The 19009-nt window shown below is 36.6% G+C and overlaps 1 protein-coding gene across 8 annotated transcripts in view; it reads right to left on the reverse strand.

The window, feature by feature from the left end:
- PDE4D (phosphodiesterase 4D) overlaps window positions 1-19009 on the reverse strand; it is a 353397-nt gene that overhangs the window by 10725 nt on the left and 323663 nt on the right. For 7 of the 8 annotated variants that reach the window (XM_014268998.3, XM_005489768.4, XM_074533512.1 and 4 more), the window contains 4 exons: window positions 6428-6521; window positions 2576-2748; window positions 1503-1601; window positions 1253-1417 (listed from right to left, as the gene is read on the reverse strand). In XM_014268998.3, the coding sequence (XP_014124473.1) occupies window positions 1253-1417; window positions 1503-1601; window positions 2576-2748; window positions 6428-6521 (531 nt within the window). Of the gene's footprint in view, window positions 1-1252; window positions 1418-1502; window positions 1602-2575; window positions 2749-6427; window positions 6522-13667; window positions 15391-19009 lie in introns of those variants that run through there. The other variant, XM_005489770.4, reaches the window with a different exon arrangement.

Here is a 19009-nt window from a genome sequence, read left to right on the forward strand (position 1 = left end):
TATTTGTATTTGAAAGATGCACATCTTCTATCTAAAGGAAATAGCAACAGACTACACATCATCTCACTTAGCATTTACTGCTTTTCCATTTGTGTGTGATTTCTAGGAAGATAGGAAAAGAGGACTGCAACAGACTTGGAATCAGCCCAGTGCCCTGTTGCCAGAAGCACCCACAAGATGCAAATGTTTTCAAAATTGATCAAGGACAGCTCAGAAGGGCAAAGACCAGCAGTGGCACTGGGCAGCCATTGCCATTTCACCAGCTAAAGCTCTGCTGAGAATAAGGCCATGAAAAAAAAAGGTCTGGAAAAAAACCCCTACATTTTACTGATGACTAGCTCAGCTGTGTGGTGACGCCAGTGGTGTTTTAAGAACATTAGCTGATCTTCCTGAGAACAAGAAAATTTTTCTCAAGAGATTTCAAGTCTTTGAGGATCCAAATGTGCCAAGATCCACTTTTTAAGAAGAAGGTAATACAGTTATTGTGTATTCAGTAACATTAAAGATTGCCCATTATAGGAGAGTCAAAATGCAGCCCTTCTTGAAAATGAAGTTAAATCCTTTTGAAATAATAAAATTCCTACTACTTCCTTTGCCTGAATTTTTCTAACCGTTTGCTGGGATAAATCAACATCAATGTTTGCTATGTTAAGACTTGAACTGTGCTTAAAGAGAGAAAATCTCCATCTTTCACATCCATCTACTTCAGGGATTTAAGAACTTTCAAGAAGAGAATTGCTACAAAAGAACAAATTAATTGTTTTCCCAAAAAGCTTTGCAATATTTATTGGAGGGGGGAAGTGTAAGAAAAGAGAGCCGAGTGAAAATTTAGTACATGTTCCAATCTGTCTTAGAAAAAAATACAAAAGTAGACTTTCCAGATCAGAATAAACTTTCCTAAGAACTGCCACTTACTGTGGTTAGGCAGAATCCCACATGGGAAATAACTACAGAACAGGATGTAGCATAAATAACAAGATGGTAGAAACAAGATATGCATTGTGTTACAGTGAAAAAGCTTATGACAGCAAAAATTTCCATGATCTAAAATGAAAAGAAGTGATGTGTTCTGCACAATATTTACATGTAACTTTGATCCTCACAAAATACCTTTAAAAGAACAGAATCCATCAAAGAAATGCTAAGATTTCTTTTAAAAACATTGCATAAACTAAGATCTTTAATGTTCAGGAGACTCTCAGTGCATCCCTTTCTCTCATGACTGCCACTTTTTTTCTTCAGTGTAGTTTACCTCTAATGCTGGGGTTGATAGTAGGACATGGGTTGACTGAACCACATCTGCAGCATGTATGTTATTGTGGTATGCCACATCTGCATGGTAGTGGTCTTCCAGGGTCATCAAGTAAGTTATTAAAGTATCTACTGGAATCTTAAAAGTTTTTAACAAATCCCGCTCCTATAAAAGTAAAGGAAAAACAATTAGATTTTGAAGCACAGAACAGTCTCAAAGATAAAAAAGCAACATGACTGCCCAAACTTGCCTGAAAAATAGTGTGCATGATGACAGTCAGAGGTCTGTTTCCAGATAACTCTGCTACTCTGAAAACCTGAAGGCCCCACTTGTTCAAATCTTCAAGTTCCTAGAGTAAAATCAAGCAATGAACAGGTTGAAACCTAACATAAAAATTCCTGCAATTTTTGAGAGAAGCAATTATAAACAGAGGACTCATTAAGACCTGGCCAATGTGCAAGTTACATGCTAAACCTTGCAAGGGCTAAACTATAAACTCTGCAGCTGCTATTAATCTTGCAATATCAGAATTTACATCTACCCATTTTTGAAATTTTATTTGTCTAAGCAGGAAAGACTGCCTCTTTAGTGAATTGCTCCAGAGGGGAAAAATCCACAGTATCTTGAATGAGTTTAACTGACACTTTGCTATCTCATTGTCTATTGACAATGAAGTTCAGTGAGCAGAAAACCTCCAGAGATGTGCAATTCTGCTGAGTGCATCTCTGCAATGTGCAGAGATGGGCAATTCTGTTGCTCTCTCCCTGGTCTCAGAAACTCTTCAAATAAGATTCCTGAAAACGTTAGAAGAGGCATAACTCAATCAAAAATCCCTTTATACCAATTTTCTGTTATTACTGAGTAGTTAGCTGCTGGCCCAAAAAATAGTATGAAATTTCATTAAAAATAAGAAAAAGAATACACATAAAATGATACAGCTAAAAATAGGAAGGGTAGTTCTAATGCTATATACCCTTGTGCATTTTTTAAAAATAAGTTTGCTATCTATACATTTTCATTCCTGTGACACTTATACAATATGTTTACTCTTCAATCTTCAGATACTATTTATGAATAGGAAGGCTTCTTAATGCATACACAAATGCCAGATGAAATTGTCTTCATGCTGAAATTAGCCCTTATGGTCTGATTCTGATTTTACTTGATATTCTTCCACTGCAACAAATTTGGGCCATTTCAAGTGATATAAATGCTTGGTGGTGCAGCTTGAAACCAATGAGTATAAGCAGAGGATGGAATAATACAGAAATATCCACACTCTGTTTATATAATTTCAAGGACATATATATATATATTCTCTACCTTGGCAAGAACATCTTCTTGGTCTGTTTTAACTCCAAACCTGGGAATACTGGAATTAGTTAGGCTGGAGCTGTGCATGAGTTTTTTGACTCCACTGATCTGGGACATTGGCCTCTTCTTTTTCTCTTTCTCTTTCTGTGTTGGAGAAGGGATTTCAACTTCATGTTGCTTGTCTTCAAAAGAATGAATAAAAAGAGAATAATTTATAAAAGAATTATAAATATTATAAAATTCACTTTTGAGTTGCACCTTATGGACTTTTTAATTCTTACAAAAAACCTCTTTTAAGATTTGGATTCTTTCTATCAAGATCACTAAACCCATGAAAAGTTAAATATAGACCTATACCTCAGTAAAAGTAGATCTCTTTTACTCAAATTGCCTCATTATTTCTGAATTGGCTTTAAAAGCAACTTGTGACTGTCTGATTACCGCTTCTGCCATTATCCCTAGTGCTGCACAAAGGGTCAATCATCTCAGTATAAAAATGTTATTACAACCGCACAGGAATACACTTTGCAAGAAAAAAATAATTTTCTTTCTTTTTTTTCAGGAGAAACATTCTCTGAAAATGTATTTCAAAACTATCTATGTGTGTCCTTATGTAAACCTTTAGAAAACTTTTCCAGGACTTGAAGACACGAAGAATTTAATACTTGTGGATTGGTCCTGTCTACTAAAACTGTGGCTTGGAAAGCCTTCTGTGCTTTCCAAGCCACATCTACAAGCACTTTGGATTGCTGGCAGTTCATGCCACCAGCGCAGCGTTTCTGCACTTTCCAACTAGAGTCAGTAATAATGACAAAACAAGAGAGTGCTTTGTTAACCTCTGAATTTTGCTGTGGGCCTTTGCCTCCGTAGCAGCATCAACAGCATCACTTAATAAAATTTATTGACGTATGTGCCAGCAAAACTTTAGACAAGAATTAAAATGAGAGTAAAATATATTTAGGCAACTGCCACAGGACTGCTGCACAACCAGTACGGAGTTGTGGAGCGCTGCAAACATGTGCTTCAAAGAAACCCAAGTTAGTGCAATGAAGGGCTTTTCTGAAAAAAACTACTAAGAACATGAATTAATTTTTGTTTCTTTTATTCATTCTGTATTTCAACCTAGAGTTTAATGACTCCCTTCAAATTACCTCTTTTTCTTTGCTGAAATGTACCTCCACCTTTTCTAGACCTCAAGGAATATACCATTAAAACCACAAAAATCCACAAAAGATGTTTCTGACACAAGAGATGAGCCAAAACAGCTAAAAAAACCTTAAACCAAAATAAAATTTGAAAAGAAAGTAAGAAAAATTGGGATTTTTTACATGTGTATTTTTTTCCTTTCTGCAATATTCATTTCCAATACAGACTTTGAAACCAGATGAGGTTAGCAAGTCCATTTCTAATTAGGAGCTTTTTATATGTTTGCTTTGCTTCTTCACCTTTTTTTCTGCCTTTTTTTTCCTTTTAATTACCCTTTAGCAGATACTTTTAATGGACACCTCAAATTCCAAAGAAATCACAATGAAGAAGAGACTTTGGAAATGTCACCAGGTTGTAGCCTAGAGCACTGAGTCCCCGGACTACCCCATCCCAGTTCACCACTCTCCCTGCAAGGGGGAAGAGCGAGGTGGAGCGTGGCAGCCCTGGTCTGGTGCAAACCGACAACAGATGAGCAGCTGTGACTTGTGCCTGTGCTTTGATGTTTATGGTTTCAGTCATATGCACAAAGTTTAGACCCATCAAACAGAGGTTCGTTAGCTGAGCTGTCAGAGTAACTCAAGTGAAAGGAAGTGTCCGTCTGAATGACTTAAATCTCCAGAGAAACTCTGTGGGACTGCCTCTGCTTTTGTAACTTAGAGCACACAGGGCTGTGCCCATCTGAACATCCAGAAAAGAGAGCTTGCCATCTTCACCCTGTTTATGCTGTGTTCAATTACAGGTTCTCAAACATTTTCCATTCATAGAAAATAGGTTAATGAAACTGAAAAAGGAAACTTTGCATATTATTATACACAATATAGGAATTTTATGTCTTATACGCAGATTATATTTATAATCATTGTAAATAACTTCGAACATTGATATATCCCTAAAGAAAAACAGTTTGGTTTTGGTTTTTGGGGGATTTTTTTAATAAGAAGAACAGAAAACCCTGTTCTCTCATGACACCTTCCTAACTTACAAATGTAAAAAATTTTGTAGATATTGAGGAGGTAAGTTACATACTAAAAAAATAAATTAGATAATAAACTCAATAAATACTTTTAGGAAGAGAAAGTTTTCTCTCTGCATAAATGTTCAGAACCTACACACTTAGACTGCATACTTTGAAAATATTTAAGCAGTACGTCTGTAGATGAGCTGTTTTCACTATTGTGCTGCTCTTATACCTTCAATTCTAAGTATCTAGTTTTTCATGCAGACAGAAAACAGTACCCATGGTCCAGTAAATTAGAAGTGATTTCCTCTCTGTCCCTCTTTCTGCTCGTGACTGAGATCTCATGCGAAAGGCTGACGGATGCATTTCTTTACCCTGTCAAAGTAAGTCTCAAGCTTTCAAGCGAAAGCAAGCAGAAGCTGGCATCTCAGTCTCTGCGAGCCTAAGTGGGTCATCCTTTCAGGCAACTGCACACTGTGGTTTTCAGGGCACATGAAGCTGGGCAATACTGCTTGTCCGTGACAGAGGCTTGTCCCTGTCCCAGTGTCTGAGCCCTGCTGTGCCGCAGCAGTTGGCACACTGCTCCAACCGTGGGCCATCTGAACAGACACATTCAGCCATCCCTTTTGGGCAGCGTGACAGGATAAAATGTACTTCAGAGAAACACCACTCCTTCCAAAACAGTCACAAAAAGCATGAGCTATGTTATCTCACACAGAATAAGATGGATATTAACATGTATGACTGCCACTTTTTAAAGTACTTGTTATCCTAATTTAGATGTATTTCACTGTGCATGTCTTGTTATACAGTCTTTATGAACCAATGGTATTTTGCTCAAAACATGTTTTGAGATTGGCATAGTATTTCATGTATTTTATCTTCATGCTCAAAATCAGCAATACAAAAGTTTTCTTGATTTTCATGAATTAAAAAAAAAAAAAAAACATAGTCAAGGAACCATATTCTTTGTAATATTGTGTTGGGCTTTTGTTAACGCTCACATCCCAGCATGCCAGGATCTTCAGCTGCAAATACTTTCTGGAAAAAGTCTATTCAGATGTTTATTTAGTCACATGCACCTAACTGTGCATGTGCAGGCAAGGAATACCAAAATATCTTAACTGCTTGCTGTGAGATTTTATGAGGTTACATGCACTTATGTGCTTCCAGCACATTGAAACCTCTGCAATAATTCCAGTAGGAAAATAAAGTGGTAGAATTCTCTTTAATATATAAATATATATATATAATTACCACTCTGAGACTAACCCAGTCTGTCAGTGCATGGTGCTAATAAAGGCAGGTTGCAGGTTTGAGCCCTGTATGGGCCATTCACTTTAGAGCTGGACTTGACGATCCTTGTGAGTCCCTTCCAACTCAGAAGGATATTCTGTGAATCTCTGTGATTCTCTAAAAGTCATTATATTAATTTCTTAACATAGTATCAGTATAGTTGTTTTAATATGTACATGAATATTTATCTTCAATTACACAGACAGGGAAAGCAATTAATTGAGCTGTGAGGAAGTGGATCTGACCTGATCTCTGCACAAATGCTGACAACAACATGATAAATGCACAGTTCCTGAAACCAGAAATTAATATGGAAATCCACTTGCTTTTAGGCTCTAACACAGCCCAGAGAAATATAAAAACCCCCCAAAGGCAAAAAAGTTAGCTTTTCATAGTCTTACCTAAGAAAGTGTTTGATATATATTCTGAGACCTGATTGCCTGACCTGCTCATTTCAGAGAGGTGGGTTAGCTCACGGTTGAGCATTCTTTTAAACTGGAAAAGAAAAAAAAAAAGTGTAAAGTTAGCTACATCAAGATATATTTTAGTTAGAATAAGAACATGCAGTCACTTTATAACTGGGGAAAGAACATAGCATTAAGAATATATATTATATATATATATATACACTATGGCATCAAGAATATACACTGTGTAAGCAGAAATCACAGGCACCAATGATTCACCGAACCAACTTATCCATGGACTAGACAATGTCATTCTTAACCTTTTAAAATACACCACAGTGATTCAATGACTGAGGTACAGTGTCCTACTAGTAACTAGAAACTCTAACACATCTGCACACACACAAGTTATAATATTGCCTTTCTAATTTTTCAATTTTAATTTGGAAAGTAAATAAAAATGTATTTATGTCCGAGCTGTTCTCTACTAGTTCTCTCACAAGATTAGCAAATTAATCTGGTTTTGCATTTTTTTGCAATTTATTAGGTAACATTTCAAATCTAGCTTACCTCTCATCATTAATCTACTCAAAATTACTTTACGACATTGCTCCAAACAATCCAAATATCTTATTGACTTCATACTGGCCAATATGAAAAGAGGTAGGTTTTGTTTTCTCTGACCTAAAATTATTATATTCAACCAATGACTTGACCATTCTACTATCTCAGAAAACTGCAAGCATCTCCAAAAACATTGGGATAGAAAACACCCATCTGTGGAAACACCTTCTATTTCCCTCCTAGGAACTCACTCTAAGCAATCTACAGGATAAAAGCAGATACTAATATTCCATTAAATGTATAATTAATTAGGTACATATCACTGAGTCTTCCGTGATTCCTTCTAGACTCCAGGGTGAAATGATACCTTGTGGTATTATGCTTTGCATGTTAATTGCATAATACAGCTGTCACTGTCCAAGATGCATTTTCATTGACTATAGCTCTGCCTTGATATTACCAACAAACAGAAGGCTGCAACAATTACAAATAATTCCAGCTCTTGCCAATAAAAATTAGCATACATCTGTCATTATTGGATTTTGCCTCCTATTGTGCCATCCTTTTATTTTGTTGTTAGATTTCTCAGTCATTTTTTCTCTTAACAAAGCAAAATGATTGGTGCAACTTTCAGAATCATCTTTTACCTTTTCCATGCAGTCATGACTATCCATTATATCAAGGAATAGCTACCCTTAGAGTATATACATGTAAACATTCTTCTATGTTGAAAACTGGTAATTTATAGTTTATTCTTCTTCAAAGGAGATAAACCACTGTAGTAAATATTAACCATCCCATTTTCATTCCACTGGAATCATCAAAGCTATTTCTTCAAAGTAGCCTTGAATAATGAAAGGTGTTATTTTCTTCACAATATCTTTGTAAGCCACCAATTACCATACTGCTCACAATGTGCCCAACAAAATTACCTTTAATAAAACATTCTAGCCATTAGCCACTGCATTTTCCTGCCATCTTGACGTGTCATCAGCTCAGGAAGTTCCAGAGCTACAAAGACTGAATCCTACTTTAGTCACAAGCCAAAGGCTCAGCTTTGATCTCAGATATAGCCATGTGCTAGGAAGTGCTCAACACATGTCTGGAAATTAGAACCATACTGCAAACACAGCTGCACATACTATGAGAACTACAGAGCTATGCACTCTAGACAAAACCAGTCTCAACCTCTTCAGCAATGCCTAATGTTTGTCACCAATGTCAAATGCTGAAAATTCAAGCCAAGTTTACCAAGCAATATAATGACGGGTCCAAAAATACCAAGATGTTTTTCTTAAAAGTCTGTCTTTTAGACTTTTAAACACTTAAGACACTCAAGTCATGCTTACACGCTTTTTCTTCTGTTCCCACAAAAGGTGAGAAACTGTATTTTTAAGACAAAAACTGAAGATGTAATGGAATAGCTTGTCTCTGGATAGCATCTAGAGACTGCAGCTTCAAATTAAATATTGAGTATAGGAATATTAATAAAATGTCAGGAGTTGACAAAACCACATTAACTTTCAGGCATGTCATCAGTTTATCCATTACTACTTCAATATCCTCTCTTCCTTAATTTGATTAGCTAGTTCACTGGATCCTAACTTCAATAGATCCTCATCTCCTGGTTGTTTCCTAGTAAACACTTCTACATAATGCCCACTTTGGTGTTGCTGTTTTTGCTGCAGAAAAACACTAATTGTGTCATGTCTGACACTCTGGAATAAAAGACCATCTAGCTACCACTGGCATGTTCTCTTCAGGATGTTTTCTTAAAGGTTTTCCAGCTTTGAAAGAGGAACAAATCAGTATTTGCAGGTACCTGACATAGGAAATAGGAAGGATTTTTTTCTTCCTCCAAATAATAAATTTAACTTTAGGGAGTGGGTAGAGAGGGTTGTCATTTCATACTGGAAATCATGTTATGGAACTTATGTAGCATATACTCTCTAAGAATTTTCAGCTCAGTATTTGTTGTATGAATATCCACAGCAAATGGAAGGTACATTACACTCTTTTCTAGTGCTATGTTCCCCACTAGTCTGTTGCAACCCTCATCTTCCCACCTCCCATCACCCCACAAGTCAGCAGAATATGAAAACTCAACCATTTGCATGAGAACTGCAGAACAGTCTGTGTAACTGCTGAACAAGGGTGTAAAGTGGAACAAGTCCCGCAGCCTCTGCAAGGCCCTCCTGCTGAGAGTAAATTCAATTGGAGATGCCTTTGGCTTAGAAGAACTGTAGCTGCACAATTTCCTCATACTCTTCCACATGTTGCTGACGCCACAGGACCAAAACTTTAATTGACATGAAAACTTCTGGACTAAGCAAGAGTTTAGAGAACTGTTTTGATTTTTCTAATTATCTGACAAAGCCTTACAACCGTCATTGCCATTGAATCAGATGAAGCTGAAGACCATATGCAGACAGCAGTGGCTGATGCAGAACAATAACGCTCTTTGAGAATATTAAAAAAATCAAACATGAGAGACAAACAGTAATCAAGATGTTCAGGCATTCTTTTGTTTATACTCTGTTTCACTGTATCTGTACATTGCACTTAGGTTTCATAACTTGCCTTTTGAGGAAAAAAAATTCCTTTTTCTAAGAAAAAAGCAACCAAAACAGCAAAACCAAATGCAACCCTATTATTTTTTCCCAATTTTTACCTATTTCTCAAAGATTTAATTTGGGCCCAAGTGCACTCATAAATAATAACTTGTTTCAAAGATACACATCTTATACAGCTCTGCACAATTACTTAATAATGAAAGTTCACCTCTCACGGGTCCCACAAGCTCTTATTGCCAAGCAGAAAAGTTGGTTACATCTGAGAGCCAACAACGTTTTATTTATTCAAGAAACACCCCAAAGTGCTTGAAACTTATCTAGAATCCACAATCTCATAATTTGGCCTCCTGCAAATAACACGTTGCATGTTATGTCTAAAACAAGTCAAAGAGGACATAAAAACCATCTTGTTCCTAACAGCAGTAAATATTAAAGATGATATATTGAATAAGAATTTTAAAAATCTGAATGTAATATACTTTCCAAATTCAAGAAAATAAATCATTAAGATCAAAACTCTTGTTATTAATAAACATTTAAACCATACAATTTAATTATTATATGTGAGCTCAGCATGGGGAGGAAGTAGAGGTTTTTGGCAGATCTATGCATATATTGTATTTTTCTCAGAAAGAAAGATTTTCACACATCCCACTAGGCATTGTTGGGTTGGAAAAATGACACATACGTCCCTTTGGAATGCAACAGTCCTTGACTACATCCTTAGAAAATCACCCTGAAAATGAACTGGCAATAAAATGCCCATTAAGTCAATTATACAGTTTTTCACTGCCAAATACTGATGTCAGAGCAATAGAGCCATAAGCTCTTTCCTAAGAAATACCCTGAAAATATTTCCTTAGGCAGAATTTTTAAAATTTCATTTGTTTCTATTTATTTTAAATTTTAATTTCAGCTGGGGTTAAGGGGATGGGGGGAATAAGAAGGAGCAGAGCTCTCAACACAAATACCAGCAGAGCATTCAAATATCACTGAAAATGTCTCTAAAGTGAAAAGAGTAGATATGTACCTTTATCTCCCTAAGAAGTCTGCTCTAGCAAAAACTGTAATACCTGAGAATAAAGGTACATACTTTAATGATAATTAACTGAGAACAATTTCCTAATTGTTTTAAGTTCCCAAGAAGAGGTTTGTAGTTTAGGTCTTTCTGGGCTAAAGCCCAATGTGTGCACATCTCTGTATTTATATTACTGCTGTCAGCCTAGGATAAGCCTACCTGGAGGAGTTTTTAGAAAAATACGATACTTTTCTGATGCCAGCAAAGCCACACAGAAAAACACACACAAACTTTTGAGTAACCATGTTCCCAGATGGCAACCAGAGCATTGATAGAATTTTTAGAAGAATTTGAATGTATGTTAGAAAGAATCACTAACTTCAAGATCCAAATAGAGTTGATTTATGGCCATGAACAAGTTTAGACCACACACTTTATACATATGCAGGTTATTGTTTACACTTTAAAAGACTTTACAGATTTTGTGTAAAGTTCTTGACTCAATAACAGAGCTTAAGTAAAGAAGCAGCCAGCAGCTAGTTGTGTGGAGGAAGCACACAGAACCACTCTCGCTGTAGACTCCCTGCAGCAGCAGGGTCTCTTCCATACGGGCTTTCTGTTCCTGCAGAGAAGGGGACTGTAAAGAGGCTGCCTCCAACACAGCCTTTGGCACCAATACTGAAGGTGAAACATGGACCAAAAAGCCCAGTCCTGCCTGGCCTTCAGTTTGAGCATTTATCAAGTTCCAAGTCCAGAGGAGGCTGGAATAAAAATCCTCAAAAGGGACAGGGGACTCTCATAGCACTAGCTCCCAAACCTGTGGGGCAACGATCCCAGTTTCAGCCTTTGCAGCTGCTTCTCTTCTAGATAACATTTCTAAAAACTTACATGAAATAGAATACATCCATGCAACATACTACTAACACCTGCAACATTCAACTTACATGACTATGTTTTGTTTCTGAAATACCTACCAATGTTATTTTTAGAATATGCTTGTATCTCAAAATGAATAAACTATATTACTAGATTTGAAAAGCTTGTATTCTACAATATAACAAGGAATTTTAAATAAGTCAGCCTTACAAATTAACATAAGCCTTGTGTATGCTGTGCTTATCGATGCAAAACCATCTTTGATTTTTAGCAGCATTCTGGATACATTAACAGCATTCTTAATAGCTAAAGGTTTGTGTTGAAAGCTCATGGGTTTAATTAGTATCAAGGCCAGGCACTGGTTTTTATAACAAGCTACAGAAAGGCAGATATCTCTAAGGCTGTCATTATGATAGTGGTGCTCCTTTTTTTCAGTAAAAGATACTCAACAAAAACCAGGGGTAAGCATTCCTATTTTCCAAAATATAATTCACAGGAGATAAAGTACAGCCTGAAGCACACAGAAATATAATAAGGGATAGTATATAATAAGAGATAGAAACATATACAGTGTTATATCTTGTATTACAAACAATAAGATACATCTTAGAATATATTACAATCTGGGAATAAGATATTTCAATCTTCAGAATTTCATAAATTCTCTACATAATTGCTTGGAATGTCACAAAAACCAGAATGTCTTTGCTTCTTCTCACATTTTTTTCTCTCAAAAAGCGCTGTAATAAAATTGTGCTCACGGACGACTTAGCTTCTTAACTAAAATCATTTTCTGTAGACAGTATAGGACACTCTCTGTACAAAAAACATTTTTTCCCCATGTGTACTCAATTACACCATGGTCTCTGCTAAACTTCAATTAGAAAAAAGTCTACGAATTCTAAAGGCTAAACAGTAAGAGTGAACTTTAATTTTTTTTAATTGGTGATTGAATTTTTCTGATTTAGCAAGAGGAACATGACAACAGCTGCCTAGAAATGCAGGAAATACTTTCTAGTAAATTACAATAAATTATTTTTAGCTGAAATGTAAAGTAATTTCACCTTATTGCTTTGGCAAACAAGAAAGTAATCTACCTAGCTAGAATAATGGGATGAATTTCTTCACAGATGACTGATCAAAATCCTTGATAATCAATTGCAACAATTCAGCATTAGCTGAAAATACTCATAATTGGACATAATCAAGCTTAACATTTCTATTTTAAAAGACACATATCTATTGTAAAAGTAGGTATTAATAAAAGAAATTCAATTGTGCAACTGTAATGCTTGTGCTATTCTTAGTCATTTAATTCCACATATGCTTTATTTAGTTCAGGAGAAATCAGAATTTCTTTAAAGCAGAATGATTTGGTACATGTATGGTATATCAAGCACAGGATATTTTTTTTTTACACACTCGATAACAATTATAAAAGTATACAAGCAGCAGCATTTTTCTTAAGTACAAACATAATTTTTTAGGGATAAACCAAGCTCAGATGTGGTTTCCTATTAAGTGGATTTCAGTTCTGTGTGTTGACAGGCATACTGATTTAACTCCTTGATCCAAAACTTTTCCATAAAAGAGATAAAGCTTATTTAATTCCATTTTCTAGCAGTATTGCTATTTCAAGCTAGTTCACACTGCCCCATGTAACCACGTAGATCAGTATTAAAAGATGGCAATTTCCAAGGTTTTAATCAATAAGCTGTCACACTCACAGAGGCTACCAGAAATGCTGTTGAAACACAGTGCTCATAATTTCACATTTCTTCAGCTATTAAAACCAGTATGAGTCATGCATCCACCCATTATCCTCAGCTTCTTTACTCATGCTCTCTTCTATTGTATAGTATCTCTGGTTTTGGTATTTGGAGTTTTTTAAAACCTTTTAGTGGCTAGAAATACAGTTTTGTAGCAACCTTTTTCTGAAAGAACACAAAACTGTTCTGAATTTCTTTGGCTTTGGACTTTGTCTAATCATTCTTCGAAGTAATATTATTTTAAAAGTCCCAGCACAGTTTCAAAGAAAGACTATACTGTGCAGTTCATTCTTCTTGTTGAACAAAGGCTTGTTGTCTGATTTTTCACTTCAAATTATTCATAATCGTATCACCCACAAATCCTCATGCTGTAAAGTGATCATGCAATCATGCACCATAAATCAAAGTTCTTAAAAGGCAAAACAAAATCCTACCTTTATGTAGCCCCAAGAAACTGAGAGTAAATAGTTTGCCTCAGGCATTTTCGATTTTTTTTCTATACTACCAATCTAAGCTATCAGTTCTTTGCTATCTGACACTGCAACAGACTTCCAAGAATAAAGATTCCGTCTTCCCTCTCCTAATTCTTTTTGCTGGTCTTCAGGTTCTCAGCAACTGTGTGCTCAGGAGGCATACTGAAGTGAAATCCAACCGTGTGGTCTTCCGATTGTATAAATGCCATTTGTGAAACTCCAAGCATTCAGAGGCAACGCTGAAGACACATTTTGTACGAGCTGAAGAAATTTCTGAAGAGCTAGGGATATGCATATTTCCTGAACACCAGGATTTAATGAATAATGTATGTCAAGATGCTCAGCTGCTCAAAGACTTGCTCTATCAACAGCTACCAAATAAGGACCTGAAGAGGAAGCCACAGACAGTGGCAGCGATCCCTCCCATAGAGCCATACTAGCAGCCAATAGTGTGTCACCCTAAAAGATATAAATCCACAGGGCTGGTATCATGATCTATAGTAATTTCCCATTGGCTGATTCTGGGGACTCTCCTGGGCATGGGATACTTTTTTTTTCTTATTTTCTTTTCCTTTTTTTTTCCCCTCCTGGACAGCAAATGCCCTTTCCTAATGGCATCCCTGCCTGCAGCATTCACATGCCATTCAAAAATAATTGGGCTAAAGTCTGATCACTTCAGCAGCATTAACCAGTTTTCAATGGACACACCATCCAAGCAGTCAAAATTAGTATTGTGCATACATCTGTCTGGATTGCCTAGTGGAATTATTTTTTCATATGGAAGAAAAATATATTTTTGAGGTGTTTTTTTTACGGGAAAGAAACCCAGCATAAATAGATCTATATTTCTTGAGTAGTTTATGATGTGCTTTAACAATTAATGTTTTTGGCTTTTATGTCATCTACATTAAAAAGTTAACTACCTCAGACTATTGGGCCAGGCTGCTAATGCTTTTTATTTAAAGAGGTAAATGCAGTTGCTATAAAGCTAAGGCAAGTCCCATGTCTTATAATTCCCAGTAAATGTTAAGCTTCCATGGAGATGTAAGAAGTGAGATAATAAGAGTCCTCAAATTCTCACTGTATTTATTCAACTTTTGCTCCTTCTGCCTCAGCAGATTATTATAATCAATTACAGCTATACATTATTGAAAAAAAGAAGGGATTGATTGAAAGTGGAGTGTGTCAGTGAGCTGACTCAAGCATTAAATAACAGATCCCACCATCTGCCACTCAGAGACCAAAACTTGAAAGGAGGAATACATTATGCCCACGGCAGGGGGGGGTTAGAACCAGATGATCTTTGAAGTCCCTTCCAACCCAAGCCATTGTATGGTTCTCTGATTATCTTGCTCCACTCTGTGCAAGGCACATGCACTACTGCAGCAAATTTCAGTCTTTGCTGTGTCAAAAGAAAGAAAGAGTGACAATGGGCAAATGCCTAAGAACAAGCTGAATGAGATGCAGTGTTCAGCCTAATCCCACACTGCTGATTCACTGGAAGATGCTGACTGAGAATGGTCATAAGAGAGGTATTGGCTGAAGTAGTCAGCAACACTAAGTGCTTCAAAAAGAATTGAACCTGTAAAGATCAATAGAGCAAAATATTATATAAACAAATCTCTTCCTTACAGCAGAGAATCCTAGATCAGTAGGACAACTGGATACAATCAACAGATCATCAGTACTTAAAGTATTTTCTTGTGGAAGGCATACTGTTCACCTTAAAATAATAAATAAATTTTATAGATAATAAAAAACTTTTCTGGCACATTTTAATATGCACAGTTATACTTGGTCTGAATGGATGAAGCTAGATGTTTACAAAACAATTAAGTTTTGAAAACAGACCTGGGGTTACTAGACACTCAGCAAGACATTAAAGACGTCAAAAGAAACTTTTAGAAAATATTTCTCCTGATTGTTCCAGCTCAACTTTGTAATGCTGAGCACAGAGCTTCTCTACATCTGTGTTTCACTGTCTTCCTATCACGCACAAGAGAGCACTGCTGCCACCTACCCAGCATCAACACAGGAGTGGAAAAATGATGCCTTCCTCTTCCAGAAACAATTTCAAGCATGACTTAGAAAATGGTAAATTAACTTTTGGCTACTTTAGGAATGAAGCATGAGGGTTTTGGTTGCAATACGTTGTATAAGAATACATAAGAAAGTCAAGTCTTAAATATTTTTTTCTAACTTTTGCTACTAAAGGCTGCTGCCTCATGAAATATTAACAACTCTTCCCAAAGAACTGTTCCCAAAAGAACTTGATTCAGATAAGAACTATTTAAAATGGCTGGTATGTAAATTACACCAGCTGTTGAGCACGTATTAAAAAGTCATCAATTTTTTTTCTTCCCCACTAACGTAGAAGACAAAGATACATCTACAAGAATTACCGAGTAACAGTTGGTGGAATTTATTGAAGAATGGTGTTTATGAAGTTATTAGCTAGGTCACTTTGATACAAAACCAGGAAAAAACATTTTCCTCCAATGTAAATATATGTTACATCAATTCACTCTAGCTCCATATTAACTACACTGATAATAGGCAATTACACCTGATATGCACTGCTTATTACTGACTTGTACTATTTTTTTAAGACTCATAGTCTCAACCTCATAAAATTAATGATTGCTGTAATAGAATTGAATTGCATAACTTCACTGATTTAGAAAGCATGCCCCCTGACCTTGGCAACATGATCTCAGATGTGGAGAGTCAGGAAAGTCACACCAGCTCTTATTTACAAGAATGGTTATGGTTGATTTTCCTCCTGAATTCCCAGGTTACAATCATTGGATAACTAGCTTTAGAGGAGGTTATGGTGGATAGATGAGTGCATCGCAAATAGCTGCCACTAACTAAATACCTACAGGAATTAAAGATAAGAAAAACAAAATTTAGGGATTCTTGTTTTTCATACAAATATACATCCATGAAGATAAAATACGGGGGAGGAAGGACATAATGACATTTTCTACAATGGTTCAAATCAATCAAAGTATATGGAAATGGGAAAAGTGTAATTTGAAATTATAGTAAGTGAGTAATAAAATAATTCAGAGGAAAAAAAAAGAAAGTTTTTAATGAGCACTGTTACGTGTTTTGAAAGAATGAAGACAATGACCTTGAAAGACTCAAAGATGATGAAGCCCCTTAACACCCTTAGCAAAAGTTAGCTATTATTTAATCAATGATTTTGGACAACTTTCTCCAAAGAAATCGTAAGAAAAGGTGGCAGAGATCCCAAGAGCTGCCATGTTAAGTTTTAGCATACTTTTAGAGACTTCAAAAATGTTAATTTTTGCTACTTAAAATTCCCAAGCAAGATGGATAGGTAGGTTCAGACCACTTCATGAAACCCCAGTCCTGAGTATAATGGCAGAAAAGCTGATACGCACATATTCCTGGTTTTGCTCAATAAGGAAGTGAGACATAAAAGTGTAATTAATGCCAGTCAGTATCATTTATGTGTTTAAGCGTAATATTCTTGTACCGTCATAGAGCATTTGATTTATAACTGTAAAATATTCTGCACAACTCTCAATGCTGAGAGAAGGCACATTGAGTGGGCTAAGAATCTGTTATAGACTCTGTCCTAATGGTCATAAACAGGCTGTCTTCATCTAATGGGACTGTTTTAAGTAAGGTTTTTCATGACTTCAAACTGTTTCATGGTACTAAATATCTTTGATGATCTGCAATTATGTCACTACCGTGAAAATTTCCAGAGTTAAAATTTCCTGAGAACAGAAACAACTGGGAGGAGGAGTGGTTTCATGGAATAAACTGTGAGGATGTGAAGGTCACCACCAGCAGCCTTGCTTGTTTAGAGTATTGACATCATTCATATGACCTACAGCTCAGGGAATTTAAGGGGAAAACTACATACAGTTCAGGGAATTTAATGTCTGCAAGGACACCATCATTAAGGAGCACGGTTCATGACTAGGTGAACTACACTGAAGAAAGTAGGAACCCTGAAGAGTATGTAAAGTCACAACAGGGCATTTCATAGTGATACTGTCACACCCAAAAATTTGTTGTCTTCTGTGACTCTAAATAAAAAGAGAGGCTCTAAACCTCTTATTCTGGCAACACACGTAATGGAACAGTGCACACAGTCGTAGTGCCTCTTTTCCTAATTTCTATTATGTACGTTGTGTAGAAAAAAAACCTTGCTAATATTATAAATGTGACAGAGAAAATCTTCTGTAGTAAAAGAAAAACCTCAGTCTATTTAACTTATAATCCCACAGCTACTGCGGAGAATAATGAAAATAAGAAAACACAGCACACCGGACCCGCTTCTCTAGCACCAAAGAAGCAACAAGAAGCAAGGAAAGGCAGCTGAAACTGCTTCAAACCAACTGGGCTGAAACCAACACACACTACAAGATGACACAGGGAAGGTCAGCGGTACCGTGGGTGTAGTAGGAAGAGCATCGCCAGCAGGTCACAGAGGGTGATCCTGCCCCTCTTCTCAGCCTTCACCTGGAGTGCTGTGTCCAGTTCTGGGCTCCTCAGCACAAAACAGACATAGGACTCTTGGAACAATTCTGGAAGAGGGAAGCAAAGATGATTTGGGAGCTGGAGTATCTCTTTTACAATGAAAGGCTGAGGGACCAGTGCATGTTCAGCTCCAAGAAGAAAAGACTGAGACGGAACCTTATCAATGTATATAGTATCTGAAGAGAGGATGTTAAAAGGCTGGACCAGGCTCTTCTCAGTGGTGCCAAGCAATAGTACACGAGAAAATGAGCAGAAACTGATGCACAAGAAGTTCCCCCTGAACATGAGGAAGAACCTTACTATGTGGGTGACTGCACTGTAACAGATTGCCAGAGAGGCTGTGTAGTCTCCCTCACTGGATATATTCAAGCACCGTCTGCACTCAATCCCATGCAACGTGCTCCAGGATGATCCTATTTGAGCAACAAGGTGGGACCAGATGAGCCACTGGGGTCACTTTCAACCTTATTCTCTGATTTTCTGATTCAGTTGCAGTACTTTTATGAACTGTTACATGGGAGACTTACCACCTTGGTCTTTCCTACTACAGATAAGTGATGGGTAATATAAAAATGTACTTCGCTTTGAGAGAAGAGCAGTGCTCTCAAATGCAGCTCCTTGGATTGACTATTGCACAAAGAGCATTTTGAAAGATGTCTGAGCATCAATTCTGAATACAAATGTGCTGGATGTAGTGCATCTTGTCTAGTAAGCAGCAGAAAGTAAAGCAAAGAAGTAGACATCTGAGCATATCACCAGTTTTAGTTTTCAAGGTTGTATGC

This window comes from Zonotrichia albicollis, chromosome Z (assembly GCF_047830755.1).
Source record: "Zonotrichia albicollis isolate bZonAlb1 chromosome Z, bZonAlb1.hap1, whole genome shotgun sequence".
Taxonomy (NCBI): Eukaryota; Metazoa; Chordata; class Aves; order Passeriformes; family Passerellidae; genus Zonotrichia; species Zonotrichia albicollis.